Raw genomic sequence first — 22106 nt, 5'->3', positions numbered from 1 at the left:
AAATAGTATGGTGGTACTTAAATTGAAAGAAAAAAAAAAAGAGTCATGCACAATTTCAGCGAGTAGGTTAATTACACGTGATGTAGTACTAATAGAAACTTCTGTTAAATAAACATTTGTGAAACAAGAGCCTAAGGGGTAGAACAGCTAAAATATTAGAAGGTTACCTGTCCTTAAATCACCTGGATTCATTTTGATTTGTCTTATGAATAAAAGTATAGCAATATAATTCAAACAGCCAAAACACCTGCTGGGACAAGCGCTCTAGGGTTGTTCTCCAGTACAAAGCACGGTCATGGCATTACCAGCCTGCAACTTCCTCTTCACACTGCAAAAGAAAATCATTGTTACTAGAAGTGAATCAAGCAAAATGGGCTGCGAATAGATGCCAAAATATTTAGCATCACCTGCAAACCAGGATTCCCTTGGATAACAAGGGCAGGTCAGTTGCTCATACTCATTCTTCAAAACATGTTTCACCCATACATGTATTTACCTATTTATACACACACACAAGCACAGTTCAGCAGAGAGTATCCATAGCAGCACATTCTGTGCCCTTTTCCTCCCTTACATCCAATCCAGGTGGCAACACAGGAAAGAAAGCATAATCATTCCTCCCAGTTCTTCTCATCTCGAGAACTCAAGAAAAGCCCATAATGGAAGTGTGAACAGAGCTGGAAGAGACTTCTGATTGTGCTTCTAAAACTGACCAACATAGGCTTTTGGACACTAAGGCCTTTCTCAAATAAAACAGCCAAGCCTGTTGAGGTAAGGCAGCAGACAGAAGATTCCCTCCATTCCAATTCTGTATTCATGAGAAGTACACAGGCATATCAACTAGGGAAACGTGCAAGCAACATCTGGCAGAGAGAAGGCAAGAAGAACATGGTCACAGTATCTAGCAGACAGGAGCTTACGTGTTGATGGGAGAATAAGGACGTGGCAAGTCTTCTGATGTCTAGTTTAATTTCTTTTTGTAAATCTTCCCTTCCTGGTTTCCAGACTGCTGAGAAACAAGTTTTTATGAAGAAACAGCAACTCTAGTATACTTTAACATAATACTGGTGGCATGTATCAAAGGCAATGCACTGGGTACTTCAGGTTTTTCCTCCCAGTTTTTTCAAATTTCAGTTGTTTGAAAATCCAGCTAAACAAATAATCTCATATTGAAAGGAATTTCACTCATACTTCTACCAACCTGAAGAAAAGAATAATGTACATACGCTATGACAGAACTATGCTGTCAAAAGCAACATTTCTAGCTGAAGACATACAGCTCCATGCTACAGAAATAAAATAGCAGACTGTAGCCAAAGGGTACAAAGGAATAGTAACAATGGGTAAGCTGACCATGGAACTGTTGTGCATTGAATCCTACAATATAAGAACTGGAAAGCACTCAGCAAAATTAGGAAGAAGCCAGTTTAGCACACAAAAAAATAACTTTTGTTAAAAGAGCACACAGTGAACTTTTAGAGCTTGCTGCTACATGAAGCTGTAGAAAAAAAGGGGTCAAAAAGGGTCAAAAAGGTGAATAAATTCACAAACAGGTCCATAAATGGAAAAAAAAAAAGGGATAGGTGGGAATCTATCTGCCATCCCTAATCCAATGACTGCGGATGCTGAGGAAATGCAAGCGAAGTGAACCAAAGGCAGCAGCCAGGCTTATGTCATCTCTCAAAGCAACATCTTTTCACCACCGTTAGAGACGGAATATTGGGTTAGATGAATCATTCTGGAGGGCTGAAGGTAGTATTGCTCACATTTAAATTTACACTGCTTTCACATTGTTAGAGTTAAAAACAATTCTTATGCCTGCCACTGAACTGTGTAAAAAGTTAGGGGCTGATTGTCAGATCATCAATCTGGTCCTGGCTTTACCAGATGGAGACATGATATTAACAGGTCAGCTTCTGTACAGCAATCCCTACCCCTCCTCCCCAAAGCCCTCCCAAAACCCCCAGCATTGCCTAAGAGGAGGCAGTTTAATCCCTTACCTACAGCAAGGAATCCTCTAACCTAGGACAGAAATCAGGCAGAATCAACTGTTCACACATAGATTTTATTTCTGTATTTACAATGCTTAAAATAAAATATATCAGTATCTAGCTATTCCTAATAAATGCAAAAATAGAAAACTTCCCTTTTCAACAAAAGTGCTGAAACATAAATTAGAACATGATAACTTTAAAACATACAATGTTATTTCTCAGTGTTTTTACTATGAAAACAGATTTGTAAAACAAGCACCATAATTCATCTTACAGAAGACTTTCCATCAAAGCAGCATCACAGGGCAAAACAAGTAGGACGTTAGTACAGAAATGTAGTAGCAAATCTTTGAATATTTTAAATAGCATAAACTGTTATAAATTATTATAAACAGTTATAAAACTGTTCTGACTATTTTTTTGCAATAGCTTTACCACATAGCCGAATATTAACTGAGCCATATTTGGTTGTCAGCACAACAAAGAGACCTTCAAATTTTCCTTCTGCCTTTGGCTTGAACTGGACTGGCACGTTGATGTAATGATGGGATCTGTAAAAAGCCAAGTATATGCATATTCATTGTTAATAAACAACTAAATCCTACTAGATAGAGAAATTCTTGTATAGTATATATATTGAATGTGCACTGGATAATCAAGTTTATTTTTATAGATTTGGTTATCTATTACTCTTCCGAGGGACTTTGATTGTAAAGGTCATTCTTTCCTACTGATTATACAAAGTACTACAATACTTTACTGCTGCTAGCTTACCTAGGTAAGTTTGGTCAGCCTCTTTGCAATAATATTGACAGTGCATAAACTATATTTAGAGCAAAGTTACTACATTGCTTCCCTTCTGAAGTCACATGACAAGTACAATAAAACTTCCAATTCTTTTTGAAATTCCACCAATTTGAAGCTAGTAAAATAATTTCAATTACTTCTAATTGCCTCCACATTAAGAAATATTTTGCTGAATCATTGCAAGTCAATATACTCATCCTCAAACAGTGTTTTAAAGATTTTACGTTACACGTCTTTAGGTTATATAATTCCTCTTCTATTCAGATTGCATAAAAACATACCAAATGTCATGGGTGGCTGTCCTAATTGTCAAAGCCTAGAGTGAATATTTTAAAAATGTAAGCTATACAAGCAACAAGCTGGAAATGCTGAGTGGCAGCCTACTGGACTCCATGGCATTCAATGGAAATATCCAGCACTAACAGACAGGTAACAGGAACAGGCACAAATTGGAATAAGGAAAAGAAAACAGCATCACTTAGTAAGACAAAGAAAGAAGAGACAGCTTTGTTTTCTTTTATTGTAGCTTCAGTTTTCTCCCCTTTACAGTATTTAGTATTATCTAATGTCCTCTGGCATATGCTTATTTTCCCTACTTTTTCTTATTTTGTTCCTACATCTTCATGTTCCTTTCCTCTACACTAATTCAACCTATCATAATCAGTCTGTGCTCTTATCCTTCTCCTACATTTGGAAATCATAATATTGGCCCTACATTTAAGCCTGATCCCAGCCTCATTTGTTTAGTACCATCCTTAGTGCTAAAAGTAGTAGCAAATGTATTTTGATTTTTTTTTTTTCCCCCTTAAAACAGATCCTGGTCAATCAAGTAACTTAAGAGTACACAGTTTCAGAATAAAGACTGGTATGCTACTGTATTTTTTTTAATTGGGTTAATACAAAACAAAGCACTAATTATATTGTACTGAACTACAATCAACAATACAGCAAAGGAGTACAGCCAGATCAGGGTTTCATGTCTCATACTTGATTGTTGAGTGTTGTTTAACAAACCTCGCATGCTCTGTCTCTTTATCCATCTATAATATATGGGATGAAGGTATTTACTCAGCTTTATTTTTAAAAATCCATTTTACAAATTAAGAACATCAGTATGACTATTTTATCTGTAACAGATGCATTATATTAGAAAACACAAATTCTAGTAAGAATAGAGTCTGAAGCTGCATACAACCAGGCCACCTGAGAATTTACAAAAATAAAAGTAAATCCAGTAGGAAGTCAGGAGGGATGCACAAATCTATATCATCATCTCCAAAATAACAGACGTATTCTTCCTTACATATCCTAACACTTACTCAAAAAGAACAATATAACCAAACTCAAACTTAGACTATCAAAAACTTGACAGTAAGCTATGTACTGCTCTTGATGACCACATCTGGCTGTCAAATATTGATTTCCAGAATATGTACTATATGACCTCAGTGATATTGAGGCAGAGCACAGTATCTTAGCATATGAAAGCTATATTCAGTTCCATTTGACCTCTAAATTCAGGTGTCCATTTGGTTGGTGCTATACACATCATCATTCTTCTCTAAAAGCAAAATTAGTCAGACATTACTTAAGAGTTTGTTTTGTAGCAGTCAGTTGATTTCTTACAATTGGGGTAAGGCTCAACACACTTGAATTCTCATGCTTCCTAATCCAAAGGGAAAGATGCTATTTTCATTTTCTTCAACTAACAAAATGGGAAAGTTCAGACTCCAGCTACAACAGCTCTTTGGGCTACTACATAGCATAAATGTTCTTAGAAATGAAGCAACCTGGAGGATTCTTCTCAAGTACAGTAGCCAGAAACTAGTCAAGCATAGTGTCAGGACAACCAGAATTCCCCTGCAATTAACTTACTTTTCTCTTAATGAAAAGTTTTACTTCATTCAAACTTTTTATTATGCCTGCAACTCAGTTACTCTATGAATACTATATGGCCTTTACAGATTGTTGCATCAGTTTCAAGTGGTATTTCTGAGAAGTCAGGTATGTCTGAAGCCTACTTCATAGATGAACTAATACTGTAGTCTTCTAAACATGGTAGCAGCAATAGGTAAGTTTATTAAAGACCAGTACGGGTAAGCTGCATCTAAGCCATAGTAACCAGACCTATCATTAATGAATAGTGACTCCTGACACCCAGAACGGTGGCTACTGGAAACAAAAATAATTAGTCAAGCAAAAAACAGTTTTACCTTTCAGTAGTATCTGAAATATATACTACCCTGTAATCAGCTTATTTCAGATGGCTTCTGAAGGCAATACAATAGAAACGCCTTAGTTTTCAAACTTATTTTAGATAGGCATAACCTGATAGTCCTTCCAGAAACAGAACTTAACCAAAGGTTTTTAAAAAGTCACGTTTTTTGATGTTTCATCCATATGTTTATATCACTTAAGAGTCATCTTGCTAAAGGTACCCTCTCTGCAGTAAAAAAAATTCTAGTCTGTCAACAAATAGAACTCCTCTTTTGAATGCGAATTCCAAAGAGAATTCATTCCCACCCATTCTTTCCAGGACTTATAATATCAGCTAAGTGACACCTCTGTGACTAAAAACCAAAATATATGCTTTACGATAGGTGGTGAAGATTATTAAAATTCTCTTTTTTTTTTTTTTGCTACAGTTTTGGTTGCAAGATACTGTATTTGCATAAAGCCCTTTACTATTTTCAGCTGAGCAAACTGTGGTAAAGGAACTAGCACTGCTAAGTATTGGTACTTGTATCACATAACCAATTGAACAAGAACTGGCAAGCCACTATACCAACTTCTGAAGGTCAGACTCTTGATACTAAATACAAATATAAACTTGCAATTCCATTATCCAGATTTAAAACTTGATTATACCATATTGCTTTCAAATTTGGCCCTCAAAGTGAAGAGCATGCAACAGACCATGTTTACTATATGACACTTTTTTGGTCCAAAAATATAGGTAGGTGGTACTTTCTATTTTGACATTCTTATCTACAGACTAATATTCCAAGTTCCTGAAAACAGTTTTCTTATCCAATTACTTTTGAACATTACTTTGTAAGATTCCCAGTTAACCTAGTTTAGATGGAAACAGTTAACATTGGCTTTCCTGAAACCCTCCTTGATGCTGTTCTCAAATAAAAGCCATTTAAAGTTCTTTTAAACCTTTTTTAAAAGCATCTAAGTCAAGTAATTCTCTGTGCTCTTAAATGGGAGAGCTTCTTCAGAGCGCTCTGTTGACTTCAGGTAAATAAATTTTAAAAAAGCTAGGAAAGGCCAATATTTATAACTGGAGAAAAAACAGCCAAAGTTACTAGAAAAAAAGGTTGTAGAATGTTATCAGAAAGTGCAGTATGTTCAGTTGATAACCTTTAGAAATGATAGACTGAATTTTGAACTTGTTAACTCTACTTTGGATAAAAGCAATAGGAGCTTATCGTCTCTCAGAAAATATATCAAATAGCTTTTACAGCATTCCTCAAGATTATTTTTGAAATATCAAAATGTCTTCCAGTGAAGTTACTCATCTTTTTCCAGGGACAATCAAGTCATCCTGTCCTTTGTCTGCAGCTGTACAGCCTCAGACAGATCTAGCTAGTTGTCTTTATTTGGATAGATTTTATCTTGGTCACTGCCTCCATAAAAAACCCTTCTGTGCCATCTGATGTGACATATTTAATAAAAAGACACCAGCTAAATAGAAACACTGGAACACATGCCTAGGTAGAGTTATAATACTTGACACTGAAAAGCGGCCTTAAGAATATCTTCAATACCTATGGCTAACACCACCACAGCCCTGTCTTTATAATAAACGCTAAGTATAATTGGCAGACACAAAACTAGATTAGGAGCCAGAGTATCTAGTTCCATTTAGGATTTTGCTCACAATTTCTGTTCTGTATACCCTTAGTTTTCCCATCTTTAAAACAGGGACCTGTTTAAACACTGAGAATGTATGCTGTATGACTTCTAATGAAATGGTTGCATTTCTGTCTTCCCAACAATCCCACTGTTACAGATGAGCATGTGAGATGCTGTACTTCTTGAAGACATGACTAAGAGGACTGTCAAATACTTCTTGTAATGAACTCCAAAGATGACTGGGTTTATTTTGAGGATTGTTATCACCAACTTGAAAATTCCTTTTATGCATATAATCTGCTGAAATACTTGGTATGACCAGGCAATTCCACCGGCTGCTCAAACCTTGTATTTGCAGAGAATCTTTGATGCAGCTCTGCAGGTTTGTCAAATTAGAAGCATGATGAAGGCAATTTGCTCAGTCTGTTGTGCAGAAAGTATAAATGGAAGGAATGACTTGATTGTGCACAGCATGCCAAATGGTTAAATGAAGCATTAGGCTTAGCATTAAAAGCAGCAGTACTGTTAGAAACTATTTGCAGGGAAGAAATTGGCAGATGCAGAAATAACTGTGTGGGCTCATTCTGCTTCTAACCAAGATTACAGAGTACATCTTAGAGAAAAAAAAAAAAAAACAGCCAAAAAACCTCCTTTAACTACACAGCCAGAATGTTGGTTATTTATATGAACATTTTAGCACTGTACTTAGAGAAGATATTTATCTTACTGAATTACATATTTAATTTTTTTGTTAGGAGAAAATGTTACCCTATGCATTACTCACCTTAGAGAGTATTTTGAGTGCTTGATGTAGAAAGGCTCTCTGGGACTTAGAAATTTCAGCTGCAATTTAATACAAAATGCTTAAAAGTGCACTATATCTAAGCCTATCATATTCAGTTTATGACATGCTTAAGATAAATCAGGTCACTTACAGATACAGCTTTACACAGACCCAGGGTTTAAAAATAAAGCATGCCCCAATTTGTTCATAGCAAGAAAAATTCACATCTCAATATTTTAATGAAGTTTAAAAATAAAATTAAAATAAATAATCTATGAAAACCATAATCTTTTTTTTTTCAGTTGCAAATGTAGAAAAAATACACTCAGTGATTCAGTCAGACAAAAGAAAAGAGAAAAATTACAGGAAAGCAAGATTCTTCAAATATAATATTGACTTTTTAAACTAATAAACTAAGACTTGTACTATTGCAATCTTCTGCCAAGAGTAAAAAAAACAGTGCAGCTGAACTGTTGGAAGGACTTATGAAAATGTATTTAAAATAAAGTCTGTCAAACTTACCAAGTGTGTTGTAAAGGAATTATTTCGCAAGTTGACCTTTAATGTGCATGATTCTCCAACTCTAGTTGGAGGAAAAGTGTACAGGTCTTCTGGTGCATATACCCCTCGAGTTATCTCATTTTGTCTGTTTTGAAAAAGGGATTAAAGACATTAAGATTTCCTACTTATATGGTCTGGATATATTGATTGCATACTTCAAGATAATAGGTGTATTTTCTGAGACTAAATCAGGAAAAATGGAAAGATCTTGAAGGCAGCAACTCTTTCACCTTAGATTTTATAGGCAATACATTTTAGCCAGAAAGAATAAAGACAGCGTCACTGTGGCATAAATATATGTACATTTACTGACACACTCTTTCACAATCTGAATTTTTCCCCCATATGCTTTACTAGAGAACTAGACTCTTCTCAGAGATGCCATGTTTAACCAAAACATTTTACTCCCCCTGCCATATTCACATCATCCCCTAGTGAAAAACTGGAAATCAAGACTGAAGAAGAGCAAGGTTAAGACATGCAGTACAGTGGTCTTCTCAGAAGTGACTTCACAGTTTTATGGAGTCTCCAAAAGAAGAGTATACAAAAAGTATATACAAGATTCTACTGCTGATACGTTCATTTACAACAGCAAATCAGGGTTAGGCAACTTAGAAACCCAACTAAGAAAAGAAGTATGAGAGACTGAACAATACAAAGCCATTAAGAGGTTTGGCAAGTGTGGTTTTTGCAGCTGTTTACTCTTTAACATAGAATCATAGGATAATTCAGGTCAGAAGAGACTCAGGAGGTCTCTAGCCCAGCCTCTTGCTCCAGTCAGGGTCAGCTGTGAGGTCAGACCAGGCTGCTCAAGGCTTTGGCCGGTCAGATCCCAAAAACCTTCAAGGACAGAGGCTGCACAGCCTCTCTGCACAGCCTGTTCTACCACATACCTGTCCTAATGGTAAAAAAGTTTTGGTCGTGGGGTTGGGTTCCGCGCCACCCACCCACATCCCCCACCCCACCCCCCCCCAACCCCCCCGCTGCTTTCACCCAGTTGCAGACTCTCTTGTTTAAAGTGTTGTCCATACATACCCTGCTTTATTTTTATGTGCTTCAGAGTAAACCTTCGTGTCTGGTATAACAGGAAGCTCAGTTTTTGTGAGGGCACTTGCAGAAGCTTTCACAATTGAAGTTTCATTTTCTGTTTTAGTACCCTATTAGCAAAAAATAGAGAAGCCTTTAAACTTTGCGTTCAAAAGTATTTAAGTATTCAAGTATGTAAGTCATCTCCCTTACCCAATCCAAGACTTCTTATTTAAAGTATAATCTTTCAGAACAGCAGAATCTGGATCATTGAGACAGGAGCAATGATTTAGGAAGAATACTCTAACAAGCTTCTGTGTCTTATGAATACTTTATTTGTTACGAGCCAGTTCACAACAAACTAGCAGTGCAGGTGGAATTTCAAGAAGGCTGCTAGCAATGAAGATTTTACTAAAAGCCAAAACAGGAAACAATTCCTCTGCACATATTCTACCCATATGCCTCAAGAACAGCAGTCAGCTAAACAACTGCTCAAAAGGAATGAAGGCATAAGTCATCATTATAGTTTGAATTCTCACAACAGCAAAAAGCTTTGTAGTAATTTTGTATTATGAACAATACACCCTTCTCAAAGAAAGGACTCTTCCAAGAGACAGAATCTGATAATGCACTATACAGTAATTGCTACATTCAGAAATTAGGCCAAAATATTTACCATCATCAGGACCTCCATTCAGCGTACTCTAACACAAGGAAACCAGATCACACTAAGGGAATACTTCACCAAATAGCCAGTTTCAAATTCTGCACTGTTTAACAAATCTAGCCAGATACTGTTTGGAGCCCCCTGAGAGACAACATCTTGAACAAAGCCAAAGAACCAAAAGAACCTCCTACACTTACGGTTGTACAACATTATCTCAATTTTTGAAATGGTGCTGACATTTTAGACAAGCAGTTGATTCCCTTATGCAGGGAGGATTAAAAAAATAGATTCATCTTCAATAGAACTGCTATGACAAACTTGTCTTTTAGACATTCATTTCTTCTATTGAAAGAGCTGCTAATCAGTCTATCAGAAATAGCAGCAGCCAAAAAAAAAAAAAAATCTTAATTTTAAAGAATATTTTTCAGTTGCAAGTAACTCATGAACCACAGTAGAACCCAATACATAAAGACAAGAAAGGACCTGTACATGGGTCTTGTTTCAAGAGCTTTTAATTTTCAATGTAGTGAAAAATGATGGGTGTCATGCCTCAGTGTTATCATTCAAATTTTAATTTATCAATAAGGCAAGTTTACTGCACAAGAATAAGGCACATTATGGAAAATGATCAGAAGTTCCCCTGGTCTTTATAAGGGCATCTTGAAGTACTGCATGCTTTACCATAGCCCATACTGACTTTTCCTGGTTCAAATGAAAGCAGTATGTTAACACTGTCCAAACGGTTACAATTGAGTGCTGTTGTTCCAAAGCAACCTCAGGAGCATAGAAATTTGTTTAGCTTTAAAATTGGAATTATTTTGCTCACAGAGCTTAAAAAGATTTTTCCTTCTCTCACTTCTGGGATACCCAAAGAAGATGAAGCTTTGTACTGCTGATAATAATAACCAATTCAGGATTCTTAGGTAGCAGTATGTTTTGTATTAAGTATTAAGAAATTCAGATCAGTTTGTTGCAAAATGAAACATTAAGAAGTCAGATAGTTACACAGTTAAAGTACATAAATGATGTAAATTAAAAAATGGTATGCACTTAACATTTGTAATATCTTCAAACAATAGCAGGGATTCTTTATGCAGTCCTCAACTTTCTACATGCTAAAGGAGCAATGGGAACTTAGGTGTTGCCTCAGCCTTCTGGCACGTTCTTGCTAGTTCCCCATTTCACCCAGAAGGGTGAATAATTAGACTGAAATACCAACCCAAGACTTTTGTGCACAATGACGATACTCATTCTTAGCTCAATGACCTTAGAACAATACCTGATAGCAGTCTAACAAATGTTTCTCAGGAAAACAAAAAACTAAGTTTGAACGGCCAGTACTGAGAGGCTGGGGCTGCAAAGCACATGTAGAATCCCTCCTTTCCTTGTCTCTGGGATCAGTTTTGGAGACATGATCTTCTGAGCTCCTGACTATGGTTTCCAGTGGTTGGGACTGCAAATGCATGCAGAGCATAATCAAAGTCACAGTTAATTGGTTTTTCAGGAAAAAATGAAAATTGTAAGTGCCACTGATTTTCCTCACTTCACTTTGTTCTTTTAGTTCTTTCCTGAGCTCTTCCAAATTTGTTATTTCTTTTGACGTGGTGCTATAAATAAACACCACTCAGTCACTCCGAATGACAGCCAGTCTTCCCATTTCATTCTATCAAAAGTCATATTAACCAGAGCCATAGCCCTCTGCCTCAGCAAACCCAGCAGGATCCAAGTTCTTTTCAAAGTTGTGGTAACACAGTCTAAACTCTTGATCCCCAGGACAACAGATTATAATTGACTTGTCTTCTCAACTAAAAGTGGATCTGATTAAAAAGCTGCAACAATTTAAGTAAAGGGTCTGTGTTCACCCCTCTTCCAAACAGATGTATAGTTCCTTACCTAGTTGATAAGCAAAGTATTTCCTTTTCAACTCTACTTCAAAATGATCGTGACATATTTCAAGTATTTTCTACAAATTTTTTCCCATATGCACAAAGAGATGCTGGAAAGATCTAATTGTTAACAGTTTTGAAAAGAATCAAGAGGAACAAATCTGACATGATAGTTCAAAAAACATTAATATCAAGTTGTGCTGCTCAAAGATTTACACAACTCTGACAACTCGTCACGTTTTAAGAAGAGAATTCTTCAAAACTCTAGACTTCTGATAAAGAATTAATCTTCTCTTAATTTTAGGTAGCTTTAAACAGACAAATGACACAGATGTTTTCCTCATTTTAAGGAAAATTATGTTCTAAGAATTAGATGAAAGCTGAATAAAAAACCCTCCCGAACCAAACATTATACATGTCTCATTCTTCATGCCAAAATTAGAAGTCATTTAACATACACTTTTTTATAAGTCCCCTTTTCAACACAATTAACTACTGGGAAAAACAAGGACCCTACAAAATAAAAGGTAAGGTACCCCGACAAGAAGGGTAGGTAAGGTTCCTACTACTGGAACAGGCTTGGTACGCTAAAGAAAGATTCCAAATCTGTATCTGGGCTTCTTGGAAAAATCAAGTCAAACTCTCTGGAGAGGACAGCAAAGCATATATAGCGATCATGCAATACTGAATGTACAAAGCTCTTCACATTCAGCTTATTTAACTGATCATTAGAATTAATTCTTCCTAATAGTAATAGAGTCTCTGTCCTATGTAGACTCCTCCTGTATGGATGGTGAGGTAGGGATTAAAAGGAAGGTAAGGAGAGAGAGCACAGAAAATAAGTTCTAACTCCCAAACCCTTCCTTCCAAGCCTCGCTGTAAAGTCAGAGCTGAGGAACAATAGGGGAGGCAAAGGAGAGCTCAAATCCAAACGCTCTCATTTACAAGTCTCAAATATCACCCCCACCTACGCTGTTACTCTGATGAAATACTCAGACAGATTCTATTAGAGACACACATCCACATCTCCAATATGGATATGTGAAAATTCCAATATTGCATTAAGTTACATATTATAGCAAAGGTCAGTAACTTTGCTATTTATTTACAAAAATAAAACCAATCCACTTAGTGTTGGATACAAACAAATCTGCATCTACAGAAACAATTCCCACAGAGGGAAGTTTGACTCAATGTTCCCTGAGCGAAATAAAATTTTACATCTTAGATGGCAAAAGATAATACATTATCACATAAGCAAGATAAAAAAGGTATTTTTGTAACATAAAAAAAACAGTACAGTTTAGTCCAACAAAAATACTTTTTTTTTTTTCAGAATACACCAGTGCATATGAGACAGAGTACTATATAGTAAAATTTAGATGTTATCAAAAATTTGTGCTCATGACAGCGTTTATAGCATTTATATACTCACTGCTCCAGAAAGCTGAAATCTTAACTTGTGTTTCCAACTAGGTTTTTCAACTGGGTGACACTCAAGGTCCCAGAACTGGGAGTAATTCCCTTTATCTCTGGGTAAAAAGATTACAGCAACCTACCAAAACAAGACAAAAATTTTGCAGAAGTTTATTGAAATAATCTGTGTATCTTCCAATTTTACCTACACAAAGTTACAGTTAAGCCAGCACAAAATTTGCACACTACAGAACGCACATTCCACACACAGGTGATCTTGCAGAACAATACAGCTCATCCTCCTTTGTCCACAAGAGATAAAGTTCTGATGAAATAGGTTGTGCAAGCAATCTTGGACAAAATTTGAGTTCAGCTAATCTGCTTTAAGCAAAGTCAGCAAGTGCTTGCACAATTATTTCTATTAGTAAAATGGAGGAGAAGGGGACCAGGAAGGAAATACGCACAGCTGAAAGACAGCAATACCTTCCTTCATCTGTCAGCTAAGCTGTGAACAACTGTACTCCTCCAGCCCCAAGTCTGTAAGCATACTGTGCTACAATTACTAGAAGGCCTGAAATTTAAAACAACTTGCAGGCTATGCATTTGATCATCCTTAAAGGTCATCTGTGTAATAAAGGCTTGTCTCTGTATAGTGCTGTACCATGTTAATTCAAGAGTAAACTTGCATTGTTTTCAGAGTTGAAGTTGGGGGAAGAAAGAGAAGGGGAGCAGCAGATTAGAATAGATCGCTACAACTATATCTAATTAGCCAATTATTATCATACTCACTGCAAAAAACCAGCAAATCATGATAGCACTGTACCTTATCAGCTCCAGCCAACAGCCTGACATACCAATAATGTAAATGTTATTCAAATAGGCCTGAACTAGGATTGTTAAGGCAAAGACAATTGTTTAAATTCAAATAGTATTATGAAATAACTATGAAACTGGACAGGAGTAAGTTTTTTATGTCTTGTAAACAGACTACAAATTGCATCATCACAGAAATAATGTAGTTAAGGAATGTCATAATAACCCATAATGATTAAGAGATAGGTGTTCATAAAGATGAACAGATAGAATTGAAGTAGTATTGAGGGAGAAGGTGCAGGACAAAAGCCCCACAGAAACCCATTCAGTATGTCCTTCGATGTGCTTTATAATTGTGGTTATGAAACCCTCTACTGGCCAGGAGATAAAATTGTAAGTCAAATGAAATCAACTTTAGGAACAGACAACTGTTCTTGAACAAGTATGACAAGATTGCTTCTAAGGAAGGGAAACTGGTTCTCACACCACTTTCATAAGAACTCAGTATTATTTGTGATTTTCTTGTGGGTTTTTATAAAACATTTAAAAACAATTTTCTGTTCTAGAATAATTTATCTTTTAAAAACAAACAAACCACAAAACACAAAACTACCACCATGTCAAAGTCAAACTACAGATTGCATGAATTCTTAGAATCAACTCAGCTGACATTAATAACAGCTGTGGTAAGTACATACTGACTACCTGATACACCCCAGAACCCAATTTTGGAAGGCAAATATTTTATCATTATCAGATAAAGTATGACCAGCTTCAAAAATTCAACGGTTATTTCAGAGAATTTCTCATGTAAGATCCTATTTTACCACTGGGATACAATAATATGCCTGAAGTATTTGTAAATTTCAGTTTACCTTCTCTTCTCCATGAGCTTCAAGAGTACCAGAAACACGGGAACATCTGAAAGTGGAGTAAGTAACCCTATAAACGCAACCAGTTCCATCCACATCCTGCAAATAAAGTTATGAGTCAGATTCAGAGGGGAAAGGGGGGAAAAAACCCCCCACAACAAAAAAACACCCCCACAATATACCCACACACACACCCCACGCTTGCAAAGGACTGAAGAAAATACACCAAATCAAGCTGTTTTCAAGTGAAAAATAATATTGAGTCCCTAAAACCAAATGAATAAAAACTAAAATTACTAAAACATCTATGCAGTCACCATGACTACTGACTTCCAGTTTAGAGGCATTGCACTGCCCCAAACATGGCATACTCAGTCTTCTGAGCTACAGCCAAGAGTGCTACATAACCATTTTTCTTAATTTCATTACAACAGACGATAATAATTCTAGCATAAAATCTAAGTGACCATCACAGCATTTCAGACTATCAAAAAATAGGGAAGCATTTAAAAATATCAATGGTACAGCTACAGTAACTGCACAGGTGACCGTAGTGTAATTCAAATATCCTTGACGTAACTTAAATTACCTCCAGAGATACCATGTACAGCGTAATTCCAGCAGCACAAGTCTCAAAAGAAAGCAAGTCTAGCATTCTGGAGCTAAAAGGGACAAACATCTTCCATGTATGCTTGACTACTTAATGCAGTCCGGATAATGACAGTGGATGAGCACAAGCAAACTCTGTAAGCCAGTAAGTGAACCACAAACTGTCCCACAGAGCGCGGATTCACAGTCAGGGAGCACATTAGAGATGAAAAAAGGAGTAAAACATTTCCCTGATATGGACAGAGGCAAAAAGAAACTCCATAACTGAGCTCATGCTCAAATATATATTCTTTCTTGAGAGGATGGAGGGAGAAAGAGAGAGCAGCAGGAAGAGAGAAGGAAAAAAACCCAAGAGATTTGCATAAAACTAACAATGCAGCTTTCACTCACTTTAACATAGGGTGGTGCAAAAGATGATAAATGCCACTTCACGTTTTCATCCCCTTTATTCTCCATTTCCAGATAACTCTCTAGAAGAGAAATACCAAACTAATACATTAAATGTCAGTGTTCAAGTATTTTTAGTGGGAAGAGTATAAACAGAAACTATGTTTCAAGACACACAGAAGTTTAATGGAAACAGTTCTCGTGATGCCAACTCCAAGACCTGACTCAAACAAAGCACACTGTCATAAAATTCTTGAAAGCTTATACAAAAGAAATCTGGAAGTCTTCTAGTGAAGACTCATATTGAAGATGCTTACACGAAACAAAGTGAGACCTAAATCTCACCCTCAATAATCCTAAACCAATAACAGATAAGCCTCTAAAAGAACCTGAAGCATATCAAAGAATGTTATGTGAATATATGGCTGGTAGTAGGAAGTTAGCTTCTTATAAATCCAGAACATGACAAATGGTAGAGAGATCTAAGTCACCTCTAATAGTCTCAGTTTATTGCATTCAGATTTTTGGCAGATACCATCAGATACCAGTATACAAAAAAATACCAAAAAAACCCCCACAAGATACCCAACTCCTTCCCAAGATATTTGACTGTTCAGGGAAAAAAAACAATGACAGTATTCTAGTTTGGGATCAAATAAAGTTGCATCAAATAAAATCTGTTCTCATCCTCGTATGGATTCGTTACTTGCATACATACACATATTCTATGTGTGTCTGTATATATACATATGTGTATGAAACCTCAATAAAAAGCTTATGCTTGACTTGCAGAAAGGAGAATAACTCACTGACAGTATCAGAAAATCCCAACTTTGACAGTATCAATAAGCATATTTCACACCTTGAAGTGTGCCTTACAAATGTCCTGTTGATTCTCAGCAAGATCATCTCAGTCCAGAGTAGCACTTCAGCAAGTTTAGCTGCATATATATTATATGGGACATTTATAAAAACAGGAAAGGGAAGGAGTATTATGTTATACTCCTCTTTCATAAGTGTAGCAAAAACCCCCAGATATAATTGATAAATTAAGCCCTGAAAGCTCTAAAGTCTGTTAAATAAAAATGTAGCGTCCATGAATCATTAAAAAAAAATCCTCATTACCTAGAAAACTAAGCACTACCAAAAAAAACCTGGTATTTAGATAAAAGAATGAGTTTCATACAGTAATTTGGAGAATTTTAAGCATTACTGGAATTAAAAGTATAGACTGAGGATGTGAGACTCCATTATCAACAGTGTTCTCCATCATTAAGTATAAGACAAGGATAGCCAGACTAATAGCTGACATCCCTATCATCTTAAAGAACAACATTTATTTCTCTGCTACACAGATAAATCTATCTCATATCTTAGGGACACATACACAGAGGAGGAGTATGGGTCTACTGCAGAAGTGCACGGACCCAAAAGAGTTTCAACAAAACACAGTAACCTCATAGTGCCCTCTTTGCCCAGGCACAGTATGGTTGCATTCATAATAGTTGTTTAAAATTGTCAACTTACCTGTCTGTATGCAAACCTATCTGTGGAAAAAGTGTGGCAATACTGCATAAGGAGTTGAAAAGAAGAAAAAAAGAAAAAAAAGACTTCTGAAAAGAGTTCATCAGAAGGAGTAACATTGCAAATTGAAGTCAGAAGAGGGAAACTGGTCAACCACACTTATCAGACTAAAAGAACAAAACACAAGTCAAGGCATTCAAGTTCCCAAACATGCAATACAGCAAACAGAAACTCCAAACACAAGATACTACAGATGTTACATTTACGAAGTAAGCAATATTACCTGAGCTTTGGCCAGGTCTTGTTGTAGGAAAAACAATGGTTCTGTTCTTTATTTCCATTTTTGTTAGAGGGAGCACTGAGAGAGGTTTTGCCACGTGAATAGTAGGACTTTCAGACTGTGGAGTAAATACATCATGTCTTCTAGAAGGAAAGTCTGCTCCAGACACACTGTGTGCAACTGCCTCTCGAATCTGCACTTTAATAAACTTTTGCACAATTTGGAGAAAAAGAAAGATTTAAATAGTGAACATTGATAAATTAACAAGTCAAACTATTTAGCTCTATTTCCTTGAGCTGTAAGAGCTCATGTTCAGCTTCACATTCCAAGAGAGAGAGTCTCATAGAGAAGACCTGGTGATTTAACCTAACTTCAGTTCACAAAGTTTAAAGATTTTAGAACAAGTTTAATTTAGGAGAACAGGAAGATTTACTGAAAATTTGCTATCCAGACATTTTAATTCAATAGGAATAATAATTTAAACTAGTTAAATTTAAAATTTGACAACTCCTACAATATTCTCTGCTCACAGAGAATAGGAACAGGGCTACCTCACACAGAATAAAGCTTTGTGTTCACTTCTGCTACATAATTTGCACTTCTAAAAACTTCACTAATGCTAGTAAAATCTTAGCACACTTAATTATCCAATTAAGAAATGGCAAAAGCATTATCAACTACCAGATCCCTTACAATTTGATTTTTTTTTTTTTGCTACATTCTCTACTTCCGTCCTAGTAGGTTTCTTCTCTTAAATCCTTTTCTCACATTGTAGAACATAACATATTTAATTATGTGCAGTCTCCATTTCCTTCTCAACTCACTCTTTTCAAGAACTTCCATGTCTGTTTGGCATTTTTTTAAGGCGGTTTCCAATTCTGTATCATACCTCACCTTCCTCCGTCAAGAAGGAAAGGAGGTAGATATGCTGTTTTATCCTTTCAGTATCTTTTATTTCTCTCTCCATGCATTGTTACAAGTAACCCAAAACACATACTGGCTATAAAAATAAAAAAACCCAGGTGTTTTATTTCTTTGGGGGAGATTACCAAGGAGTCTTTCTGCTTTTACACTGACGAAAGAAGAAACTGTTGGCTTCATAGATTTTACTTATATGCCTTAATCAGGGAAAAGTCTTGGATTAAAATGCATGAAGAGCAAGAACCTGTTCTAGACATTCTTTATTACAGACTTGTTGGCCAGAAGCTTAAGTTTACCTTAAGGGAGCTCAAAAGGAGCTATGGTGACTTGTCCAATAACCTCCTTTAACTTTTTATTTTAAAATATTATATAGGCTACTTTTATAGATGCATGTGTACACATATATATATATATTTGGTTTTTCTAGAAAATAATGCATAAAGCAGTGGTGGGTATACAGATGCAATTTTGTTGGCAATTCAGTCTAAGTGTTCACATCACAGCATTTCTTCAAGATGAATGAACCCAGTATCTCAGTTTGCAAAACAGCATCTTAATTACGTTTATTCTTTTCTTTCTTTTTTTTTTCCTTAAAAGGGAACTTTACAAATTAGAAAGCATAGTGGAAGTTGACAGAACTGCTGCCTCATACATAAAAGCAACATTATTAGGCCTTATCCAGCAAAGTAAAATAAACAGTTACAATCTCAACTCTCAAGTAAGCCATGTACCTTTTGTCTGTTATCACAATGGATATAGATTAGGCCACTCCAAGGAATTAACGAAGGTTTTGTGGCAAGTGATGGATTAGGACTCACCAGAATTAGTGTACTGCTCCTAATAAAAGAAAAAAAATATTAGCATGATCCTCATATTAGAACGAATATCTACAACAGATGTCACTAGCCACCCCCCCACCCCCGCCCTGCAAGAGGATGCACCTTTAAGATAGCAAGCAAGTGAAGATGATCTAGAGAATTAAATTTAAGGTATTCAGATACCCAATATATTATCAAGCTTTAGTAGTTAGAAACTTAACACTAACACACCTTATAAACTTGTCATTGATGGTTGTGTAAGGGGTCAAAAGGAAGAGTAAATCTTATCTATTGTTAACATATACAACCAGTCAAGGCTGTGTAAAGCAGACATTAAATACACGTTTCAGAAAAATAAGCTTCAATACTAGTCAACAAAGGAATTTTACTGTTCAAACAAAGTATACCGCACAAATTGCATTTCAAGAATCTTTCAAACTAATTCTAGTTTTAGAGAAGCAGCTTGCTTTCCTTCCTCCCAAGCGGAACAGATCTCGGAAAAAACAAAAGCCTTTCCATGTTATCAATGCTTTCTATAGTTATTTAGAGTAGGGGACACCGAAGAGTCTACACTCACTTAAAGCAGTTATGGCATCACACAGTAATTTCATCAGTGAGAACATAAATTCTGATTTACAATGTTCCATATTCTATACTAGAGAAATTTAAATAAAGGAGGGGAGAAAGTAAGCAATGAGTATTTAAAAAATGACTACAAAATTACTGAAGTAAAGGTCTTTGGTTGTATGTTAGCAAAAGCACTCAAGCTACACCTGAAGAATTAGCTTAAAATGTCATTAGCACAGCACTTTGAATTTGAAAAGCTTAGTGTAGAAACAAGAACAGTCCCCATAGGAAAGTCAGCTCCATTACCATTGTCACAATATGACCACCTCTACAAACTTCAACTAACAGATGTTAATGGCCTTAAAATATTAAATCAGGATACTGATATTTCCTTAAAGAATTGTAGGGTTTTTTTGAATCTCAACAGTTTTCAGAATCTTTTCACTCATGGTCCACTCTCTCATGTACAAGCTACATACGCGAAAATATGATTTATTAAGTACACACACTATCTGTTACTACAAACTATTCTACTGGCTTTGCTCCTACCAGCTTGTCTTTGACATTTACCGCAAACTTCCCATGGGGTCACAAACCACGTGTCTCTCAGGAGAGTCACAGTCAACCTAAAGACACTACCTCTCAGTACTTTCATTGCCATGGAAAGGAGCATAGTCTAGGGAAGAAACACTTCCAAAGGCTATTGCCGCCTTTGGAGATTCCAACAGTCCGTGCTCCAAAAGCTCAATTCCTTTCACAGCACTTACCAATACTCCCAACACTACGGCACAGCAACATACCAGGAGGCTAGTTTCAGCTCCCCTCCACAAGAAAATCTTTTGGAACGCTACCAAATTCAGTAGGGACTCAGGACTTTTTTATTCCACATTCAGGCAGGTTAGAGGTTGCCTTTAGCTCATTCCATGGAACTTAAGGGGTTTAGTCAAGGTCAAACAGGGCAGTGGCCTGCTTGCTCTAGCATGGCAGAGACAGTCCCTGATCTTAGGACCTTCTTTCACCATCACTGAGAAATCAGATCGTCTCCTTTCTTGGACTAAATCAGTTGTCCCCAGCCATCACAATGCATAGTAGAAAAGATTCTGGCTGTCTCCTGTCCTCACAGGATGATGCTCTTGGCATTGCAGGGAGATGGTCATGGAAAGTAGAAAACTGGGCAAGCACAGCTTGCTGTGCTTTAGTCAGCTGTTCCCACGGGTCTGTTCCCTACTCACTGGCCTCTGTTCTTGATCCAGACTACTTACTTGGACCCAACATGTGAGGTTTCAGCTCATTCTCTTCCCATGAAGGGAACACATTTTAATATTATCCAGTGCAAGAAAATTGCTTGCAGAAGGCCTTCAATTCCCTCTTTTTAAGAAATCATTCCACAGGCAGTCCTGAGCCTAGGGTATGAGACACTCAAAATGTCCTTACTTTCACAACTACTGGAAAGTTGTTCATTGTTACCTCTTTTTGAAACTGTTGTTCATGACTGGATCTGCAAGGAGTGGCAGATATCCTAGCCCTTCCAGAGAATCCTCTTTATTTTTTTCTCACTAGTGATGAAAGTTTCCCAGCAACACATCCAAGAATTTACATCTACATGAATATGGAATTAGGTGTTTAAATGTATCACATCTTGCACAGTGATGCAGGACTGAAAAGAAAGTATCTGCTTTGGGCAAACATCTACAAAGTTAAAGCAACTACTTAAATAAAACTCAGAAAGGAAAAGCCATTTCTCGTGGAACATGAGACTTTTTTTTTTTTTAGGTGAGAATAGTTTAATAATGGGGTCTTAAAACCCTTTCTGAACTGACCTTAAAAAACCCATAAATTTAGAAGTGAGAGGTGGTCAGAACGTTCAAGCATTTTATTGTGAAAGACTTTGCTGACATCCGTGAGAAGTCTCATACACACATGCAGTGATATTATGACTACTGTTCCAAAATACTGCTAATTAAGACACAGATGACCCGACACTGGCTTGTCATTCTTTTCGTACCTACAGAGAAGCCATGGGTTGAGTGGCAAAAAACAGTTTTGTCAGAATACAAAGAACACCCACAATCAAGTTCTGATGAATATTAACACATTTGCAAAAGAAAACACCAAGTCCCTAGAAGAGAAGCATTCTATATGAACTGTTATTTTGGGGTTTGTTTTTTGGGGTGGCAGCGGGGAGGAAATAGTTTTTGTTTTTAAACACACAGGTCATTTTTAAACAAAAACTATTGTGAAAGGAGATTTTTAAAACTTCAGCTTTGTTGACCATCCAACTCCTGGAAAATGATGCAATAATAATAATAATAG

At 36.4% G+C, this 22106-nt stretch overlaps 1 protein-coding gene across 1 annotated transcript in view; it reads right to left on the bottom strand.

Annotated features, from left to right (window-relative positions):
• Positions 1–2201: 2201 nt before the first annotated feature.
• Positions 2202–22106, bottom strand: part of CEP192 (centrosomal protein 192) — a 93286-nt gene continuing 73381 nt past the window's right edge. The window contains exons 47-55 of the mRNA XM_059815635.1: positions 19140–19245; positions 17491–17695; positions 15687–15766; positions 14691–14786; positions 13022–13141; positions 9043–9164; positions 7969–8092; positions 7447–7505; positions 2202–2545 (exon numbers count right to left, since the gene is read on the bottom strand). Of these exons, the coding sequence (XP_059671618.1) occupies positions 2407–2545; positions 7447–7505; positions 7969–8092; positions 9043–9164; positions 13022–13141; positions 14691–14786; positions 15687–15766; positions 17491–17695; positions 19140–19245 (1051 nt within the window). The 3' untranslated portion in view covers positions 2202–2406. The remainder of the gene's footprint in view (positions 2546–7446; positions 7506–7968; positions 8093–9042; positions 9165–13021; positions 13142–14690; positions 14787–15686; positions 15767–17490; positions 17696–19139; positions 19246–22106) is intronic.

The sequence above is a fragment of the Gavia stellata genome, chromosome 3, assembly GCF_030936135.1.
Source record: "Gavia stellata isolate bGavSte3 chromosome 3, bGavSte3.hap2, whole genome shotgun sequence".
Taxonomy (NCBI): domain Eukaryota; kingdom Metazoa; phylum Chordata; class Aves; order Gaviiformes; family Gaviidae; genus Gavia; species Gavia stellata.
The sequence above is the reverse complement of the archived record's forward strand: the minus strand, read 5'-3'. Positions and strand labels throughout refer to the sequence as shown.